Here is a 19,161-nt window from a genome sequence, read left to right as displayed (position 1 = left end):
TTGTGCTTCAGTTTAAATACCTGCAAAAATCTGTTGGGGTGGAAAAGAAATTCCAGGAGGAAATGCGTGCCAAGAGGAAATGGGAGAGCCTGGTGCATCCCACCCCATCATGCCTGGGTAAGAGACCCAGGCGCAGACATCAAAGCACAAGGAAACCTTTGCTAGCTGAGAGCAAACTGCTCTATCTGGAAAGTTTTTCATGAAAACTATTATTTGAAAAAGGAATTCAAGTGGGTGTTGGGTCATTTCTTTTTTGCTTTACACATGGTTAGGGAAAGGGAATAAATTCCCAAGTTTCCTGCATGGCAAAAATCCCGTTTCAGAGAGTTTGGAGCAAATCCTGGTCCTTGCCTCAGTCTCCCTGCCTGATTTTGTTCTGCACATCCAATTTCTCCAGCCATAATTCAGGGATGCAAATGATATAATTTCCCATCCTCATTATTTCTGGCTGCTGAAGACAAGGATTTGTTCCATAGAAAGAAATCCATATGTTGTTTAAAGTGCCTATCAAACAGGGCCTCATACACTATTGGGATGTAAACTACTGTAAGAGCTTGTAAAAGATTGTTTATAGTTCAGTATAATAATATTTAAAATTATGATAAAATGCTAAAAATACTATAAAATATTAACTTATTAGAAATATTAGCATAAAGCATAAATTATTTATACTTTCATACCAATAATAAACTACTATTTATAGCATTTTAATGTGGAGAGCTTCCCACGGCTACTTTCTCCACCCCTGAAGAAGCTTCTATAATCTAATTTTTATGGCAGATGGGAATTACAATATCTCTGTCTGGTACAGGCACAGCTGGGATTTCCAGACCGTGTTCCCCCAAATCTGAGCACTATGGGATGCCACACACTCAGCAATGCTCAGACCCCTCCATGAGAAGTTCTGTGGCAGCTTCTGACATCTCCTGATCTCTGGAGCATCCCATCATCTCTGGAGCTTTGGTAGGGCTGGGTTAATGATTGGACTCCATGATCTTATAGGTCTTTTACACGCTGAATGATTTTGTGATCCTGGGAGAGGAGCAGCCACCCCTTTGAGTCCAGCTATTCATTGTAGATGGGTTATATCCTTTCCTACATCCCTCTTGGGCTGATGGTACTAATTCCCTTCCCAAGCCCAATTTTCACCCCAAGACCAAGGTGGCACATCTGGGTACCAATCCCTCTGTCACCAACGATTCCCTTTTCCACACACTCCTCAGGCTGCTATCTTATTTTTACAGCAAAGCAGGATGGATTTCAGCAAATCCTGTCCCAAAAATCCAGCTTTGAGCACTGGCAGGCCGCGGGTGCAGCGGGAGGCCCCGGGATTAGGCTGCAGCAGGGCAAAGCTGCCGGCACGGCGGATTAGTTGGGTCAGCAATTAAACACTGGCGCTTACGCTGCCGGCAAAAACCGGGCTCAAGGACAAAATCAGTTCCTCCTTAAAGGCTGCAGCCACTCCAAAATGCTGCATCTATCAGCTGGGAGCATTTCTGGGATCATAAACAAGGCGGCTGTGTCACTGCTGGCTAAATATAGTGCCACTCGGGTGGCCACCGTGCCGCCTGTGCCACCGGAATTGCTGGGTACACTGATTTTATTTGGTTTTTTTTTTTTTTTTTTTCTTAGGGATGGCTATGACTAAGAGAAATCCACGGCTGGATGGATAGCAGAAGATGGAGGCCCTGCTCCAAATGCAGGAGAATAGAGTCCGGAGTTTGCACACCTGATCAAAATATCCCTCACCTTCCTCCTCCTCTTCCCTCTCCTCCTCCTCCTTTCCTTGGCAGTATCCAAAACAAGACTATAGTAACAACAGGCACAAATACACCAGCAAGACATGAAATATGTCCTGGTTTAAATCACAGTGCTCCCATGGTGATGCCAATGGGGATAAACACCTACCTGGAGCTGCAGGGGGCAGGAAGCCCTGACAGCCACCCTGTCCCTGCTGTCCCCTCCTGGAGCACCCGGCTGGGGCTGGCTCAGCAGGACCACAGCAAAGGCAGGGATGTCTGCATTTAGCTACATATTTGCTCTCTTGTTTTGGCCTGAAATGGGGTTTTTAAAGGCAATGCAGCTCTGTTATGCTTGCCCCAGCATAACAAAATGGGGGGGTTGAAGGTCAGCTTCCCGGGGGATTTGCAGCGAAAGGCATTTCTGTACTGACATCTCCACCAACACCCCTCCTGCAGGAGGGACAGTTCTGTCCACACAGAAGCTATATAAGTAATGATCCATTACATTTATTATTTTAAGCCTGAAAAACAACATTTTTTTATTTCAAAAAGGCTTAATAGCTCTCACAGCCCTAAACGCACAAACCCCTATTTTGGGGTGCAAGAAGAGATGCTCGTGTGCTCATGTTCCTATCGAGGTCTACGGAGCCGGCAACACTCAGAGTCATCAAACCCTCCATGCCCAGGTGTACCTTCCCAAATTTCAGCACCTTCCCATCAGGTGCTGCCCTGCCAGGAGAAGCAGTTTTCGGTGCAATTCCTTCCCTCAACCCTATTATATAATCAGACTTCAAAGCAGGGGTTTTTTTTTGCTTTATCCAGAGCTGCGGGATCCCACCGTGTCTTCCCGGTGATTACTCAGCACAAATGTGCCGTAAACAACATCCCCAAATTTGCTCGCGCCCCGTCTCGCTGGTTTTCCATGGAGAGCTCATGGAAGCTTTGCTTACCTTGTTCCTCAGCCCCGTGCATCCTCCTCTCCCGGCTCCTGCTCAGCGATGGGGAGCCCGGCCGTGTCCCACACGCCGGTTTTCCGCTCGTCATCCAGCGGCAATCCCGGGTCACGGGGCGACGGCCATGGGTTGGGACGCTGCCGCTGCCTGGGAACTGCGCGACGCTACGGGGCCCTGCCGGGTTATTTTTGGGATTACAGAGACTCAGGAAAGGATGAGGATGGAGGCAGACATATCACATCGTCTAAAATGTGGCATGGATTGGGATCTGGAGTCTGCAGCTCTGAGCCACCCAGCGCAAACCTCAGCCAAGCTTGTTTTTTTTTCTCTAAATTTTTTTTCCTGCTTTTTGGAGAAGGTTAAAGGCTGGATGGATTCAGCAGAGATGTGGCATGTTAAAGCTTTGCAGAGCTGGGAAAAGGGCAGTGTGCTGATCCAGGCACACCTGGGGTGCTTCCAGGCAGGCAAGCAGTATGTGATGCTGTAAACATACAAATTGGAAATAGAATCATGGAATCATTTAGGTTGGAAAAGCCCTTTAACAGCATAAGAGTCTAACTGTTCCCCCAGCACTGCCAAGGCCACCACTGAACCTCCCAAGTGCCATAACCACAAAGCTTCTAAATCCCTCCAGGGATGGTGATTCCACCACTGCCCTGGGCAGCCTGTGCCAGGGCTGGATAACCCTTTCCATGAAGAAATTTTTCCCAATATCCAACCTGAAGCTCCCCTGGTAAATTGGTGGTGATGACTGGCCAGAGGCATTCCAGCATGTGCTGCAGGTCAGGCTGTAGGAATGGAGACGTGTCCCTTGTGCCCCCTCAGCTCCCCTGACAGCAAGGCTTTGGTCCCAGCTGGATTTTGGCACTCTGCACATATTCCTCTGCTTTTTGACCTTCAAACTTTTGTTTTCAGACTGAGCTCATTTTCTAGCTTTTGCAGCTTTTTCCTCCTTGTATTTGTCTGCCCTTGCACCCTCAGGCAGAGCTGCATTGAGGCAACACATCCCTCCTCTGCCTCTGGATTGCCATGATCCTTAACCCTGGCTTCACCCACACCCCTTCTGCTGGCTCTGGCTCCTTCACCCGTGGACACCAAGGCTGACCCTCAGCTGTGTCTCTGCTCTCTCACCTCCCAGGCAGCAACTTGGCTGCTTATCACACTGTTGTTTTACTCTCCTAATCATTCCTGCTTAGTCCAAACATGGAACTGGGAGCCCTGAGCTGCTATTTGGGAATGAAAGGAAAAAGCAAAAAGTGCTGGGATCTGCAAACTGGTGGTGCTGGGAGGAGGCACTTCAGCTTAGGGTGTCTAATTCCCAGTCCCAACCACACGTGACGGATTACACGGGACACAGGCAGCAGCCAGAGCCTCACTGGGCCTAATGCTCTCCAGGACTTTATTGGGGGAAGTTAAACAGGAAAAAACACAAACCACTTTCTATGCAACAAGGTGTCCCTGCCCATGGCAGAGGGGTGGAATGAGATGGGCTTTAAGGTCCATCCCAACCCAAGCCAATCTGGGATTCCATGATTCTATGATCAGGATGGAAGCTCAGGAGGAAGTGGCATCATCTGCACTGTCAGAATTGGACTTTTAACCAATATTTTTGATTATATCAAATGATATCAAATAATGTATCCTGGGTGTAAGACAGGGCCCAAACAGCAGCATTGCTCCCAAGCCCAAAACCAGAGAGATTTTCCATGTTCAAGTGGGTATGCTCTGCCTCTTCTTTCCCCCTTCTCCTCCTCCTCCTCCTCCTCCTCCTCAGCTCCTACAAAGGAACCCAGCCTTGTGAAGGTATAATGCACACACACACACTGCCAGCACAGGGATCAGCAGGAGAAAACCTTTATTGACATCGTTTGAGCAGTAGCAGAGCTGCAGCGATTCACCAGGAAGAAACTCCAGGAAGAAAACTCAGTTTGACATTCCAGGGGGGAGACCCTCCTCCCACCACACAGTATCTCAGGTCGGTACAAAATTGCTGTCACTTTACAAAAGGTCTAAGATTCACAGTTAAGTACCAAAGGGGAGGGTGAGGGGGATGGGAGGGATGGGACCCCATCCCTGCTGGAATTTGGTCTATGAAAATGCACCGTATGACAAGTCTGGTAGAAAAATCCATCCTGAGGGCTGGACATGCACAGTCACAGGATTTCTACACCTACTATAGGGCTCAGAGCCTGGAAAAGAAGCACCCAGGTGGCTCTCCTGCAGCAAAGGCATCTGCAAACACTGTCCTGCCACTGGGCAATTGCATGGGAGAAGTCCCACTTCAGGAGGAATTTTGCAGGAGGGAAGGATGAGACACAAAAGGTGGGCAAGGCAAAACAGGGGGCGGCTCCTCTGCCCAGCATTCAGCCCTGGCAGAGCCACCCACTGTGGCCAGGCTGCTTTTATAGCCTGAAGAACTCCCTAAAAAACTCCATCCTCCCCATCATCTCCTCCCCTTGTGTCCAATGCTGTTAGAAAGAAAACAGCACACACATTTTGGCTATTTCTAGATTGGTGTTAAAACCAGCCCAGAACTTTGTCTGAGGGTCATGGGAAAATCTAAAATCTTTCTTAAAGAGGATTTCATTGGGGGGTGGAAGATTTGTGGCCTCCCAGCAGGGCAGCTCCAGGGAAAAGGAAAGGCCCCTGGGGATAGCAGTGAAACCTGACAATCCCTTTGCTCCCACCTGGAAAATTCCCAGCCAGAGCGGGGTGGGAGCACTCCCCTGGCACTCCCACTTTCACCCACAGGCAGGTGCTGAGCAGGTGGCATGTGGGCAGTGACTGTGTGTGGAAGATGCACCTTCTGGCTCCTTTAGTGGGAGAGCACCAGGACAAAGCTGGCTCTGACAGAGAGAGCAAACATCAGGAGCTCTTCCAACAGCACAAGGATGGAGGAGGCTCAGCTGGGATAAATAAACCTGGGAATGTGCTGAACTTTCCCATGGAGCCCATGCATCCCTAAAAAAACCACTCCCCCTCTCCTGCTGCAGGGCCGCTCTCCAAGCAAAAATAAACCCAGGGACAGTCCAGCTGCAGAAACGTGCCCAGGCTGCTCTAATTACTCAAAGAGGTGTCAGGGAGTGACAGGTTTGTGCCCTCCTATGAGCACCCCTGGCAGGCAGCTCATCCTGCAGATCCATCAGCTCCCTGCAGACATCCCAAAAGACGATGCTAAAATTCAGCGCTTTTTGTTTGTTTGTTTTAAACCTTTAAAAATACACATCTAGCTTTTTCTTTTTTTTTTCTTAAATACATAGTCTATAAAATAAGGCAACTCGAGGAGACAAGGGGAATGTCCCCATTGCTTAGGTACTGCATCCCACCACCAAAGAGGGTGACGGTACTTCCAGTTGAGAAAAGTGACTCTGCCCGGCCCCAACACACTCCAGTGGTGCTGTAAATCATGGGGAAACACCTCAGCAGCCCCTGGATGCATCCCAAGGAAGGAAGGATCTCTGGGATTTCATGGATAGGGAGTCACTTTGCCGGGGATGCTGCAGCCACAGCAGGAACAGCTTAGGGAACCCCTATGGCCAGGAGACCTCAGGGACAAAGGCAGCACAGAAGATGGAATGAGTTGACTTCTCCCCAGAACCGAAGCACACAGAAATCTTTGGGAGAAACTCTTATAACATGACTATCTTGAAGTATTAAAAGCTATAAACAAGGTAAGCACAAAGGAGTGCTACTCATTCCCAGCCCAGATCCTGTTCAATCTCACAGCATTCCAAAAAATAACAGACTGTACAGTAGCTTTTTATAACATGGAATTCATCTCTCTCTATGGAAGGAGTACAAGTGTGTGTTTTTCCTCCAGTGTTTCCCCTCTTTTATGTGTATTAATGCTGGAAATGTGATCTTCACATCTCAGAGCTTTGTAGTATTCACGTTTTCCATGTTGCTCCCCAACTCCCACTGGGCTAAGTGTTGCTTTCTAGAGCTTTATTTCTCTGAGAAATAAATTTAATATAAAATAATTTATAGGAAAGAAACCTCAACCTAGAGAGTACTCAGCAGTAAATAGTCCTGTGGAGCAACAGGATGGCACATTGTAGGCTCAGACAGGGGCTGGGGGTTGGAAGGGGGTGGCAAGGACACCATGGCAAGCTGTGTAAACCTGGAATGATCATTACCTGGGTCTGCATCACTGATCCATGATGGACCATAGGCAGGAATAATTTATAGCCTCAAAAGAGGAAAAAACCCACCCTTATTCTAACAAACCTGACCTTATAAACAAAGATCTTTTCACCCTGACACTGGCTATACTGGTACCCACCAATGGCACCCAGTACACCATCACCTAATCTGAGCACAGCCCTGGCACTGCACAGAGGAACCAAATCCATGGTGGAGTGAACTCCTGGTCCTTGGCACGAGTGTTTAGTTCTCCTCGTCTGAGAGAACAGGTGGGATCTTGCTGGACAGCAGGGTGTACACGTAGGGCCAGATTTTGTTGGTCTCAGTGCCCGAGAAGGAGTGAAGGATGCCCCTGCTCCTGGAAAAGAGATGGGAGAAGAGGTCAACACCAGCCTTCCTGAGGACAGGGGTATCCACAGGCAGGTGGGATGGGGCTTGGAGCAACCTGATGGAAGGTGTCCTGCCCATGGAACAAGATGGTCTTTAAGGTTCCTTCCAACCCAAACCATTCCAGGATTCTGTGATTCTCCCCCTCTTCTGCAAGGGTGACTTTGGCCACTCAAGGACCACTTCTGCACTTCAAAACACTCCCAGGATCTCGCTCCTTTTCAGTAGTGGATTGTCACCCTATGTTAATCCATCTAGTCCCAAGTTGGCCAGGGCACAACTGCCCCAAACTACCAGGGCACAAGCCCTGAAACTCTCCTGTGCTCCCAGCAGACCCATCCAAGCCAATGCCGGGGCCTTGCCCTTCTCCTGCCCTCTTGCCAACCACTCCGTGCTCCACTCAAACCCCTCAGGGCCCTGGACTGATTTGTTTTGGACTCATGGCATGGACCACCCTGGATCTGTGCCTTCTGTCACAGCCCAAATATCCCTCCCATTGCCAAACCCAGCAAAGCCCTTTATGGAGCCCAGCAATACAAACAGGAGCTGTGAATTCCTTTAGATCAACCTCCTCCCTCCAAGGAAGGCCCCTCCTGGGCCAGGGCTTGTCTGCAATGGAGGGCTGGGCTTGTGCTGCTGAGCCCAGTGATCTGCATCCCAAAAATCTGTTGGGGCCACGCCGGGGCTCCTGGGGCTGTGGGGCTGCGGGCACAGGACTGGGCTGGTGAAACAGCACTCAGGCCTGTTTTTACAGGCATGCTGTGATTTTTTTCTCATGGTCCAACTCACTTGTACAACTCTATTACAGGCTTTGCAGCATCTTTGTACTTTCTGAGCCTGGCAGCCACGGCCTCGGGTCTGTCCTCCTCGCGCTGCACCAGGGGCTCGCCCGTCAGGTCATCAACACCCTGCAGGAGAGAAACACCATCAGGGGACATGGCCACCAGCCCCATCACCCCTCTGGAGCTCCCTGACAAACAGCTCATCCTGCTCTGCCCCCATCCAGCATCCCAGACAGCAGTTAGCATAAATCCCATATTCCTATTAACCTTTCGCACAACTCCTCCAGGCAAATCGGTGCTCAGTGCTACTACCTGGGATTGCTCTCTCAATGCTTTTCTCAGGATCCCAGCTCATGCAGAAAAAAACTTGTGTGATCTTTTCCTTTCATGGCTCATTCCCAGCTGCTCCCTGGGCTCTTACCTGGACGTGGGGGGGGTTGAAGTCCATGTTGTAGACCCTCCCACTGCCCGGGTGGACCCAGCGGGCGCTCAGACGATCCTTCAGCGTCTCGAAGGGAATGTTCAAGCTGATCACCAGGTCCAGCTCACAGATCCTGTCCAGCGCCTTGGCTTGTCCCAGTGTCCGAGGAAAACCTGTGCAGGCACCACAATGGAAAGGGGCTGGAATGAGAGGTAGGAAAGCAGCAAGAATGGAACCAAAGCCATCCATCACGCAGCTCCAGAGCTGCAAACCCACTGCAGCTCCTCCCTGTGCTGTAGCACAAGTGGTGTGAAAGGCAGACACCACCATATGGCTGCAACAAAAAATAGCTCCCACAGCACCAGCTCCTGAAATATGACACATAGGTCGCTGTGGGCTCAGGTTTTCCTGCAAAGACGTGTCTGGTGTCCCTGCACGGGGGCTGGGGGCAAGTAGGAGGGAACAGGCAACAGCAAAACAGGAAGAAATGCTGGAATTACAAGGAAAACCTGAAGGAAACAAAGTGCTGTACACAGATAAGGGACAAGCTTCTGGTTTACATGGAGGGCATCAAGGGTACTGTGATCAAATGATCCTGTCCTCTGAAGGTACTGGGGGGTGCCTTTGCTTTGGAAAAGCCAGTGAACAGCTGGGAGCAGAGAGTCATAGAATCCCAGGATGGTTTGGGTTGGAAGGGAGCCAACAAGAAAGATGGAGAGGGACTTTTTACAAGGGCCTGGAGGAACAGGACAAGGGGGAATGGCTTCCCACTGTCAGAGGGCAGGGTTAGATGGGATACTGGGAAGAAATTCTTCCCTGTGAAGACAGGTTGCCCAGAGAAGCTGTGGCTGCCCCATCCCTGGAAGTGTTCAAGGCCAGGTTGGATGGAACAACCTGAGTTAGTGGAAGCTGTCCCTACCCATGGCAAGGCGTGAAACAGGATGAGCTTTAAGGCTCCTCCAAACCCTTCTGGGATTCTGTGATTGTTTGATTCCAGTTCCAACTCTGCTGCCATGGACAAGGACAGCTGGCCTTACCTGTTTGCTCACAGCATCTCCTCCCCCTCCACCTCAGGTGGCTTTTGGCTCTGAGGAACCACTTCACACACATGTGGAGGCAGTAAGAGGTTTTTCTTGGCGTTTCTCCAGCTCTGCTCTGCTCTCTAGCTCTGCTTCATGAACAACCCATCCCCTTTCCGTGCCTTTCCCTTCCCCGGCCGCGTGCCAAGTGCTCAGCTGGACACGCACGTGCTGCTGCCAAAGGCAGAGGATAGAAACACTCACAGGCAGATGTCCCTGCCAGCAGGTCGGCTCCTGCCTCCCCTCCCTCCAACCAGCAAAGGCACCTTCTGGCTTTTCTCTCTCCCGGTATTGCCAAACCATTAGCAGCAAGCTGATGTTTTGAGGTGGGCTGGCATTTTCCCGTCCAGAGGGGACTCACCATCGAGCAGCCAGTGCTGCTCCCGCCGCTTCTCCAGCTCCGTCATCATCACGCGCGTGATGACGTGGTCGGGCACCAGAAGGCCTCGCTCAAGGTACTGCTTTGCCAAGACGCCAGCTTCTGTTCAAGAGAAGAAGAAAAAAACCCAAGAGCAATAAAAAAGATCCTCATGACATTTCCAATTAAAAAATATTGCTCCCCCTCAAATCCCGCCTGTCCTTTCAAATGGCTCATCCGTCGCTCTGCTCGTAACTGCTCTTGATAGCTGGGGCCACACGGTCATTTTGGTGCTGGAGAAATGGAAATACCTGAGATACCTGAGAGCAGGAACGTGGTGATCCCAGCCAAGCCTTTGGCTGACAGAGCAAGGGGCACCGGCACCAGCTGGATGTGCCAACACGTGGAGTTCTTTTGGTTCAGGAGATGGATTCAGTGCACTTACAGGTGACACTGGCACAGGTATGGAATGTCCTGAAGACACTGAACCTGCTTCCCACCCACAGGGCTTGAAGATTTCAGAGCCTGCACTTCAGATATGCTCTGATAAGAAAGTTATTCCCAAACACAAATTCTTGAGAACATAATTGACGTGTAATTGCAAGGTAAACACTGCTCCCTGGGCTCCTGCATCACTCAGCTTCAGCTGCTCCTGGAAGCTGGAGAGGGACTTTCGACAAGGGCCTGGAGTGACAGGATAAGGGGAATGGTTTCCCACTGACAGACAGCAGGATTAGATGGGAAACTGGGAAGGAATTCCTCCCTGTGAGGGTGGTGAGGCCCCAGCACAGGTTGCCCAGAAAAGCTGTGGCTGCCCCATCCCTGCAAGTGTCCAAGGCCAGGTTAGAGGGGGCTTGGAGCAACCTAGGATAGTGGAAGGTGTCCCTGCCCATGCCAGGGGATGGAATTAGAAGATCACAGAATCACAGAATGGTTTGGTTTGTAAGGGACCTTGTTCCAACCTCCCCAGTTTAGATGGTCTTCCAACCCAACCCATTCCATTATTACAGTTTGCCTGTGGTTTTCTTTGAGCCACTCAGAGACACAAGGAAACTGTTTGGGGAATCAAATATTCTTTGCCCCCATGTGTGATAAGTCCTGCTCCTGTCACCAGGAGAAGTCCAGCCCCTTTCCCCTTGGACCAGGACCTGACGGACACCTCTTCTTCTCTTCTTCCCACAGCAGCTGAAATAGCATTTGTCACCAGAAATGAACAATTTTGCAATCTGTTTTTTGCACGATTTCTCGTGAGGACAGCACATTTTAGCCCTCTCAAAGTATGAGTCCTCTCTAAAAATAAGCCACAGGAGCCTGCATTTGGAGGCAGGCTCTGGTTTTCCAGGCTGCAGCAAGATGTCAAAGTGGGCAGCACGTGCACCTGGCTGTGGGATGAATTCCTGAGCTGCAAGAGGGGGTTTTTGCAAGCTGTACAGTTCTTGGAGAGAATTCATCTGATCTAAGGGAGAAACCAGCCTGAACAGATCCCCCTGGGAGCGTGGGCTTGGGTGTGTGCAGGAAACCTTGTGAACTCCCGAAATGATCTGCAGAGGATGCCTGGCTGGAAAGCGGGGCAGGTGGGGCTCCTGGGTTGAATCCAGAATCCAAAGGAACTGCTGGGAAAATGCAAATATCCTTTCCCACTGTGTGTGACAAGTCCTTCTCCTGACACCAGAAGAGGTCCAGCCCCTTTCCTCTTGGACCAGGGCCAAGAATCCAAAATTTTGGAATCCAGAATCCAACCTGGCTCGGAATGGGCAGGCAGCCGGCGCTGACTCACCGGCCTGCGGGGCTGAGTCACCGCAGGGACCGGGATCACATCCCACTCCCTCTGATCCATAAAGGCATTCCAGCTCACCCTGCTGAGCAGCTCTTTGCTCAAGGCCACAGTGATTGCCAGGAACGGAGGGCAGAAAACACCTTTTCTCAATGACAAGTTCTCTGTCACTGCCCAGACGTCACCGGCGCTGCCGGCAGTGATCCTGCTCGGCAAAGCAAAGGACTCGGGGATGGAAACAATACACTTATGCAACCAGCACGGAGACCTGAGAGGGCAGAAATAGTATTGCATCTGCCTACACTGTTTGATATTTATTCACACGGTCTGCACAGTGCCAGAGGCTCGCAGGGAACGTGCTCTCTGGCAGGGCAGGGCTGATCCCGGGGGCAGGGATGTCCCTGGGGCAGGGTTGCTCCCAAGGCAGGGCTGCTCCCAGGGCAGAGCTGGTGGCCACGGAGGCTGGAGCTGCCACAGAAGATCTGGATGTCACCCTGAGGAGGGGCAGCCATCCGAGGGACCGGCTCTGGCTCAGCAGGGCTGCTGGAGCTGGGCCTGGAGCTGCAAACCAAAACACACCGAGCCTCAGTTGGGGCTGGGAATACAATCTGGGAATACAGGCCCACAGTCCTGCATCCCAGAGGCTGCAGCTTTCCCACGCCTCCGATACGGGTGGACAGCTCTCCACTGCTCCGTGATGGACAATTCCTGCTGTTGGGAATGCTGCTCCTCTGCACCTGCTGTGTGTGCCGGGGGCACGCACCAGCACAGGGACATGGAATGCATTACCATGAGGGTCCACACACAGAGTGCTGACTGCTTCCAGGAAGCTCCTGGAGCTTCTCCCTCCTCCAAAGCACAGGCAGCACTGCCACCCCTTCCCTCCCTGAGGAGGAACAAGCATGGATTTCCCATGAAGGACCTGCAGATCTGCCCAGTCTCCAGACCACCAACACCCAGGATGTGCTGGAATGCATCATCCCAGCAGACACAGTCCTTGGTGTTTCTTCCAGGCAGTCTTTAACTCCAAATTTAACATTTGCTATCCCCTTCCCAGTCAGCCCTGAAGTCCAGCCTGCTCCAGGTAAGACCCCCACCCCAGCCCTCCCTAGCCTCAAGCCAGAGGGGAGCAGGGTTTGGGCAGTCCTTCCCAAGCAGGGTGGAAAATCCCAGTCCCCCACCATGAGGAGCTGGGACTCATCCATATGGAACTGCACACCACCAAATCCCCATCTGGTATGGCTGGGTGCAGACAGGGGGTGCAGGCATTACTCTGCAGTTACTCCAGGTAGCAAAGGGCTCCTTAGGTGCTGTTTGTGCTGAGCTCAAACCCAGCCTTTTGACCCGTGGATTTAATCCCATTAATCTAATGACCATGGGTTTAATCTGCCCTTTAACTCATGGGACTTCAAGCTCTCAGTGGTTTCCCCCACGTGGCCCTGATCTGTCCCTCTTTATCACAGCAACACAGTCACAGCCCTGAGGGACGTGTCCCACCCCCGAGGCCACGATCCACACAGCAGCCTCCCAGGGCCAGGAAGGACTGGCTGGAGTAGAGGCTGTTCCCAAACACAGCACTCAGCAGCCTCCAGACCCTGCACGATAATCCTAGACTTTCTGCCCTGTGGCAAAACCTTTAGCATGTTTTTTTCCCTATTATTTAGGCAACAGCAACACAATCTGGACTAACAGAGAGGAGAAACCTTGGGTGTGAACAGGGCAGTGACACCGTTGTCTGTGCCCCACTGCAGTTAAGCCACACCAGATGTCACCCCAGTTTTGGGACCCCAGGACCTTTTTCCTGATGCAGATACTGCATCCAGGGCCTTGTTCCAACCCTGTCCTCAGCATCAGGGTGTCATTTTGGGGAGCTGGAGCCTGGAGTGGCCCCAAATTCAGGCCATGACACTGGATGAAGAGCAGGATCTGCCTGGAGGGCAGCAGCTAGTGCTGGGGGAGACCCCATGGCCAGAGCACTGTGGCTGCTCCCACACATGGGGATATAGCAGGGACCCCAAGGAAAAGCAGAAGCTGCATCCTCTGAGCTCCAGGGGACCACCAACCAGGCCAGTGTGGCTCTGCTAGTCCTTCCCACCAGGAAAGGTGGGAGAAGGACTGTGGGGCCAGCCCACTTACCCCTTGGAATTTTGTTTTGTGTGTACCTTGGAGGATGCTAACAAATGAAATCCATCACGAGGAAAGGACAGGAACCACTTCTGTCTCCAACAAAGCTCCTAAAAGGGAGCAGTGGGGCAGACACAAGACTCACAGACTCTCAGCCAAAGCCAATTAAGTTGTTTTGCAAATTAACTGCAGAGTCCTGGAGCCTGGAATGCCACTAGCACCAGAGATGACCACTCGGGTTCCGGGGCAAGTATTGGCTAAGGAAATGGCTCACCACCCTCCAGCAGCCCTGCCTAGCACCAAAAACACAGCCTCTAAGCCTTCCAAGATGTTGAAAAGGCCTTTTGCTACAGCAGAGCAGCTACTCACTGAGAGACACTAATTAAGAGACACATGGGCGGCAGCAGATGCACTTCAGAGTTGCTGTAGCACAACTTAGAGCCCTTCAGGAGCAGCCACACGTTCAGTGGCTTGGCCTGGCTGTGAAGTCCTTGTTCCCTGAGAATGCCAACATGGACACTGGCAGCAAGCCTGGGACACTCTCCATGCTGGCTGCTCTGGCTTCCTCTGGCAGCTGGAGCCCTCTGTGCCCCCCCAGCCTGAACCCTTAGCCACGGCCACTTCATGTCTGGCACTGGCAAGCAGGAAAATCCCTGGTGCACTGACTCTCTAAAAACACTGGATTCACGGATCCCTTTGGGATGATGAGCCTGTAATGACTCTGTTGGTATTGCAGAGCCCCAGCTCCCCCACAATGCAAAGCCAGTGGAACAGTTGATAAACTTGGTAAGAGAATCTACTTCCACCTGGTTTCCCCCAGAGCTGGCACACAACAGCACAGTCATGTAACAGCTTGTCCAAAGCAAATAGCAAAAAAAAAAAAAAAAAAAAAGCAAATAGCTGGAGCTTACTGAGAGCTGTAAGCAGAGGCCGAGTCAAAGGTGGGACCTGAACGTCACACACATGGTTGGTCTCCTTCTGAGTAATTTTCCCTGCACTTCTCCGTGTTGTTTCCTTTGGGAAACTGAATGTGCGCGAGACACTTTGGGAAACACCTTCACCTAACCCCATTCACAGCCCCTTCTTCCTTCTCCAGTGTCCCCAGAGAAGCCCTACAGCAGGAGCATGAACTGAAATATAAAATTCAAGACAGTGACTCATTCAGAACTTGATCGTGGAAGTTCCCAGATGGGCACAGTCTCACCATGCTTCGCCTCTCCACACGTTGCACCTCTGCTGGCTTTTCACCCCGTCTTTCTGTCCTTCAGCCAAAGCCCTGACAGAGATTTTCCAACTTTTCAGCCTCCCTCCAGAGGAAATATTATTGTCTTTTTTATTTACCAAAGGAAATCTGAATATTTTTACATGAGTGACCAGCACAGGGCTGTGTGCAACGCCCTTGCACCACGCACCTCTCCAAAACTTCACCCTCCCTAATTTTTCTCCCTGTTTTCATCACCCTTCTAAAAAGGGAAATCACTTCTATGTTCTCTGGCTTGTTTTGTCTCCACACCGTTTCACCGTTCCTCTGCCCGGTGAGTCAGCTTCCCCCCCCGGGTCGGTCTTTCACACATTAGCAGAGGAGAGAAGGAACTGCTGGAGAAAGAAATACGCTGGGATTGCCTAATGGCAGCTGCAGAGGAATCCGAGCAGGAGCTGGGGTGCAGCACGGCTGCTCCAGAGCCTCACTGGAACCAGGAGCACCTCAGCAGCCTGGGACACGGGCACAGCACATCCCATCTCCCACGGGGTTTGCACTTGGATGTCAGACGGGATAGGCAGGATTGCTGTCAGTGCCAAAAAAAGAGTCTCGAGGGGTAACCTGTGCAGGGTGGGTGCTGACACCCACGTCATCCAACTCCCTGCTTCTGGAAAGGGGTGGGGGCACACCCCGTAACACCCCCAGCCCTGCAACAGGGCACTGCACATCACAGCCCCTGGCCACAGCACCCCATGACACGCAGCAATATTCCCAGCAGGGTTTCTCCTGTGGACAAATGCGTGTTCCCAATGCATCCCTCCCACCGTGGGTGTTGTGCGGGCACAGCGTGCACCAGCATTCCAGCCATCTGCCATCCACCGCTTTAGGTTTTCCCCCCATCCCTGAGCAGCCACCTGAGGCAGGATGAAGTTATTAATAACACATAGACGCCGCCGTTAACCATCAGTGCACGGGCAGGTGGGTTATTCCTACCGACCTCTCCGGAGCTTAACCACCTGGCACAGGGATAAAACTGTTGCGCACCCACGGCACCCGCGGCATCAGACCCCACTTATAGCGGGCAGCTCCGTCAGCTCAGGCTGGAAGGGAGAAGGCAATGAATGAGCTGTGCCAAATCCACGGAAAGAAAACAACCTGTGGTGTATCGGGGTGGGGGGGAGAGAGGGGGGGGAATGTGCATTCCATCCCATCTCCATCCCCATCTCCATTCCACTCCCATCTTCATCCCCATCCCTATCCTGTCCTCATCCCCATCCCATCGCCATCGCTGCCCCGTCGAAGATGCGCGGGGCAGGGACCTCCCGGTCCCACCGCTCTCCCCGACGGGGCGGCCCCGCGGGCACTCACCGTCGCCGCCGCCGAGGCTCTCCCGCAGGAATTGCCCGCTAGAGAGGTGCTGGAGCCCGAAGCTGCGGGCGATCCTCTCGCATACCGTCCCCTTGCCCGAGCCGGGGGGTCCCAGCACCACGGCCCGCAGCAGCTTAGAGGCCATTCCGGCTGCCAGAGCCGTGCGGGGCAGGACACGCGTCAGCCGCCCCGGCCCCGCGCCGCTCCCCCCGCACCGCCCGTACACATCAGCAGGGCGGGGGGAGCCCCGCGGCCGCTCCGCTCCCGCCGCCCGCCCGCCCCCTCGGGCCGCGGCACCCTGGGACTTGTAGTCCCGCAGCCGCCCGCGCAGCCCCGCGGCCCGACGGGGCCCCCGCGGCTCTGCCCGGCTGGGCTCGGCTCAGCTGGGCTCGGCTCGGCACGTCCCGGCTCGGCGCGGGGCGGGCACAGCGGCGGGAGGTCCCGGAGCCGCGCCGCCCATGGAAGCGGCTCCGCGGGATCCCGGGGCACGTCCCGCACGCCCGGCACGGCCGTGCCCGCAGGGAGCCGGGGGGGGCCGCGGGGAACCGCGACCACCGGGGTGGACACGGCGGGACGGGAGCGCACGGGCTGCGGACGCGGCCGGCGACTGCAGCCCGCGGTGGTACCGCTACAGCCTGTGGGGGTACGGCCGGCGAACACAGAGCCCGGGAAGGCACAACCTGTGGATGCGCAGCCGGAGAATCCACAGCCCGCAGAGGGTGCACAGCCTGTAAACAGGCTGAAAATGGTCGCACAGTACGCGGCGTGCGATCGCAGCTGCACATGGCACAGCCTGCAGACACAGAGAGCGCAAAGTACACAGCCCGCGGCGCTCAGGGGCTAGTGGTACCGCCGGGGGTGTGTGACCCCGTGTGTGTGCGAGTGTGTGCCATTCCCTGTGTGTCTGTGTGTCATTCCATGTGTGTGTGTGTGTCATTCCGTGTGTGACTCCATGTGTCTGTGTCACTCCCTGTGTGTGTGCCATTCCCTGTGTGTCTCTGTGTCATTCCATGTGTGTGTGTGTCATTCCGTGTGTGACTCTATGTGTCTGTGTCACTCCCTGTGTGTGTGCCATTCCCTGTGTGTCCCTGTGTCATTCCGTGTGTGTGCGTTTCACTCCATGTGTCTGTGTCACTCCCTGTGTGTCGCTCTCAGTGTGTGTGACTCCATGTATCTGTGTCACTCCATGCGTGTCATTCCCTGTGTCTGTGTGTCACTCCCACTGTGTGTGTGTGACTCCGTGTGTCTGTGTCATTCCGTGTGTCACTCCCTGTGTGTGTGTCACTCCATGCGTCTGTGTGTCATTCCATGTGTGTCACTCCGTGTGTGTGTGTGTGACTCCATGTATCTGTGTCACTCCATGTGTGTCATTCCCTGTGTCTGTGTGTCACTCCCACTGTGTGTGTGTGACTCCCTGTGTCTGTGTCACTCCCTGTGTCCGTGTCACTCCATGTGTGTCACTCCCTGTGTATGTGTGTGTCACTCCATGTACCTGTGTCAATCCACGTGTGTCACTCCATGTGTGTCACTCCCAAAGCCCGTGTCACTCCCTGCGTGTCTGTGTCACTCCGCGTTTGTGTCCCGGCGGGCTCTCCCCCGTGTCTGCGCACGGCCGTGCCCGTGCACACGCGTGTCACACGCGTGGACGCCGCGGCCCCGGCACGGCCCCCGCGGGGTCCAAGGCACGGCCCCGGCACGGACGTGCCGGGGCCGTGCCTGGACCCGCGGGGCCGATACCGGGGCCGCGCGCCCGCGAAACCCCCGTGCCCGCGCGCGGGGGCGCGCACCCCACACACTCCCCCTTCCCCCCACCGTGCGCGCTCCGCGCCGCCACCTCCCCTCACCCCCACCTCCTCCCGCCCGGAAGCGGGCCGCGGGTCACGTGCGCGCGCGTCGCTGCCATAAACACGGGAAGATGGCGGCGCTCACGGCTCCCCCGCCGCCCTGTGCTGCGTCATGGCGCGCCCCGGCCCCCGCCGGCCCGCAGGTGGGTCCGGTCCGTCCGGCCCGGCACGGCCCGGCACGGCCCGGCGCCCTCACGGCCGGAGCGGAGCTGGGGCGGAGCGGGGCGGGAGGGAGCGCGGGGGCCAGCGCGCGCCGCTGCCCCGCGCTCTCGGTGTGGGCGCGGGCGGGGCCGCCGCTCCCCCTCCCTTCCCCCCTTTGCCCCGGGTGGGTCCCGGCCCCGGAGAGCGGGGCGGGGGCTGCGCCACTTCTTGTCCCGTCCCGTGGCTGTTCCCAGGCTCCAGGTAACCGCGGGGAAGCACCGTGGAAGGAAAAACTTGGGAGGGAGCGGCGGTGGTGGCGGCCCGGGGGACCGGCCGGGGTCCCTCACCCCTCACAGCCGTGTCACCGCCCTCACGCCGCTGCGTCCCTCGTAACGAGCTGTTTGTTTTTTCTCTCCCCTTCAGGCTCGCGGAGACTTGTGTTAAAATCGCGCTGGCCGAGGTGGAAATCGGGTTTTCTGCCCGAGGTTCTCTGCAGAGTGAGAGCAGCTGGAGGATCCTCGAGCTGTGCGTAGGGGGTGGGGAGGGACGAGTCCTGGGGTTGTGGCCAGGGAGCATCCACAGTCCCAGCGGCGCGGTGCTAAGGGAATTTTGGTTTGTGTGAAACAAGTGGAAAAAAACAGGTATAATCGCCAGCCCCAAAGGGCAGGAGGTGGAGCTGGAGTTTAAAACCCAGCCAGGCCAACTTAGGAGGGTTTCAAAGGCAAGAACTGGCAGCAAACACTGGAAACTAGAGGATTTTTTTTTTTTAAAAAAAAGCATATGGAAATATGCAATTGCCTCAGCAATAACAAGAACAAAAATGTGTGCCAGACTCCAAAACTAA

At 54.0% G+C, this 19,161-nt stretch overlaps 2 protein-coding genes across 5 annotated transcripts in view; both read right to left on the bottom strand.

The window, feature by feature from the left end:
• The window catches only part of DNAJC6 (DnaJ heat shock protein family (Hsp40) member C6), a 44,014-nt gene extending 41,119 nt beyond the window's left edge, over positions 1 to 2,895 (bottom strand). Inside the window, exon 1 of one of the 2 annotated variants that reach the window (XM_050307433.1) lies at positions 2,693 to 2,895. In XM_050307433.1, the coding sequence (XP_050163390.1) occupies positions 2,693 to 2,786 (94 nt within the window). In that variant the 5' untranslated portion in view covers positions 2,787 to 2,895. The remainder of the gene's footprint in view (positions 1 to 2,692) is intronic. The other variant, XM_050307434.1, reaches the window with a different exon arrangement.
• Positions 2,896 to 4,533: 1,638 nt separating this feature from the next.
• AK4 (adenylate kinase 4) lies at positions 4,534 to 18,899 on the bottom strand. Of its 3 annotated transcripts, XM_050307456.1 has the most exons (6): positions 16,333 to 16,473; positions 14,675 to 16,064; positions 9,869 to 9,988; positions 8,429 to 8,601; positions 8,015 to 8,133; positions 4,534 to 7,196 (listed from the first exon to the last, which is right to left on the bottom strand). In XM_050307456.1, the coding sequence occupies exons 2-6, from the start codon at positions 14,832 to 14,834 to the stop codon at positions 7,082 to 7,084; spliced, it is 687 nt and encodes a 228-aa protein (XP_050163413.1). In that variant the 5' UTR covers positions 14,835 to 16,064; positions 16,333 to 16,473; the 3' UTR covers positions 4,534 to 7,081. The 3 variants fall into 3 exon arrangements, with proteins under 3 accessions (XP_050163413.1, XP_050163412.1, XP_050163414.1); XM_050307455.1 differs by lacking the exons at positions 14,675 to 16,064; positions 16,333 to 16,473 and adding an exon at positions 18,665 to 18,899; XM_050307457.1 differs by lacking the exon at positions 14,675 to 16,064 and having other exon boundaries at positions 16,333 to 16,591.
• Positions 18,900 to 19,161: the final 262 nt, after the last annotated feature.

The sequence above is a fragment of the Myiozetetes cayanensis genome, unplaced genomic scaffold (genome assembly GCF_022539395.1).
Source record: "Myiozetetes cayanensis isolate MyiCay16 unplaced genomic scaffold, myiCay2020 scf12, whole genome shotgun sequence".
Taxonomy (NCBI): Eukaryota; Metazoa; Chordata; class Aves; order Passeriformes; family Tyrannidae; genus Myiozetetes; species Myiozetetes cayanensis.
This window is presented reverse-complemented; position numbering and strand designations above follow the sequence as displayed.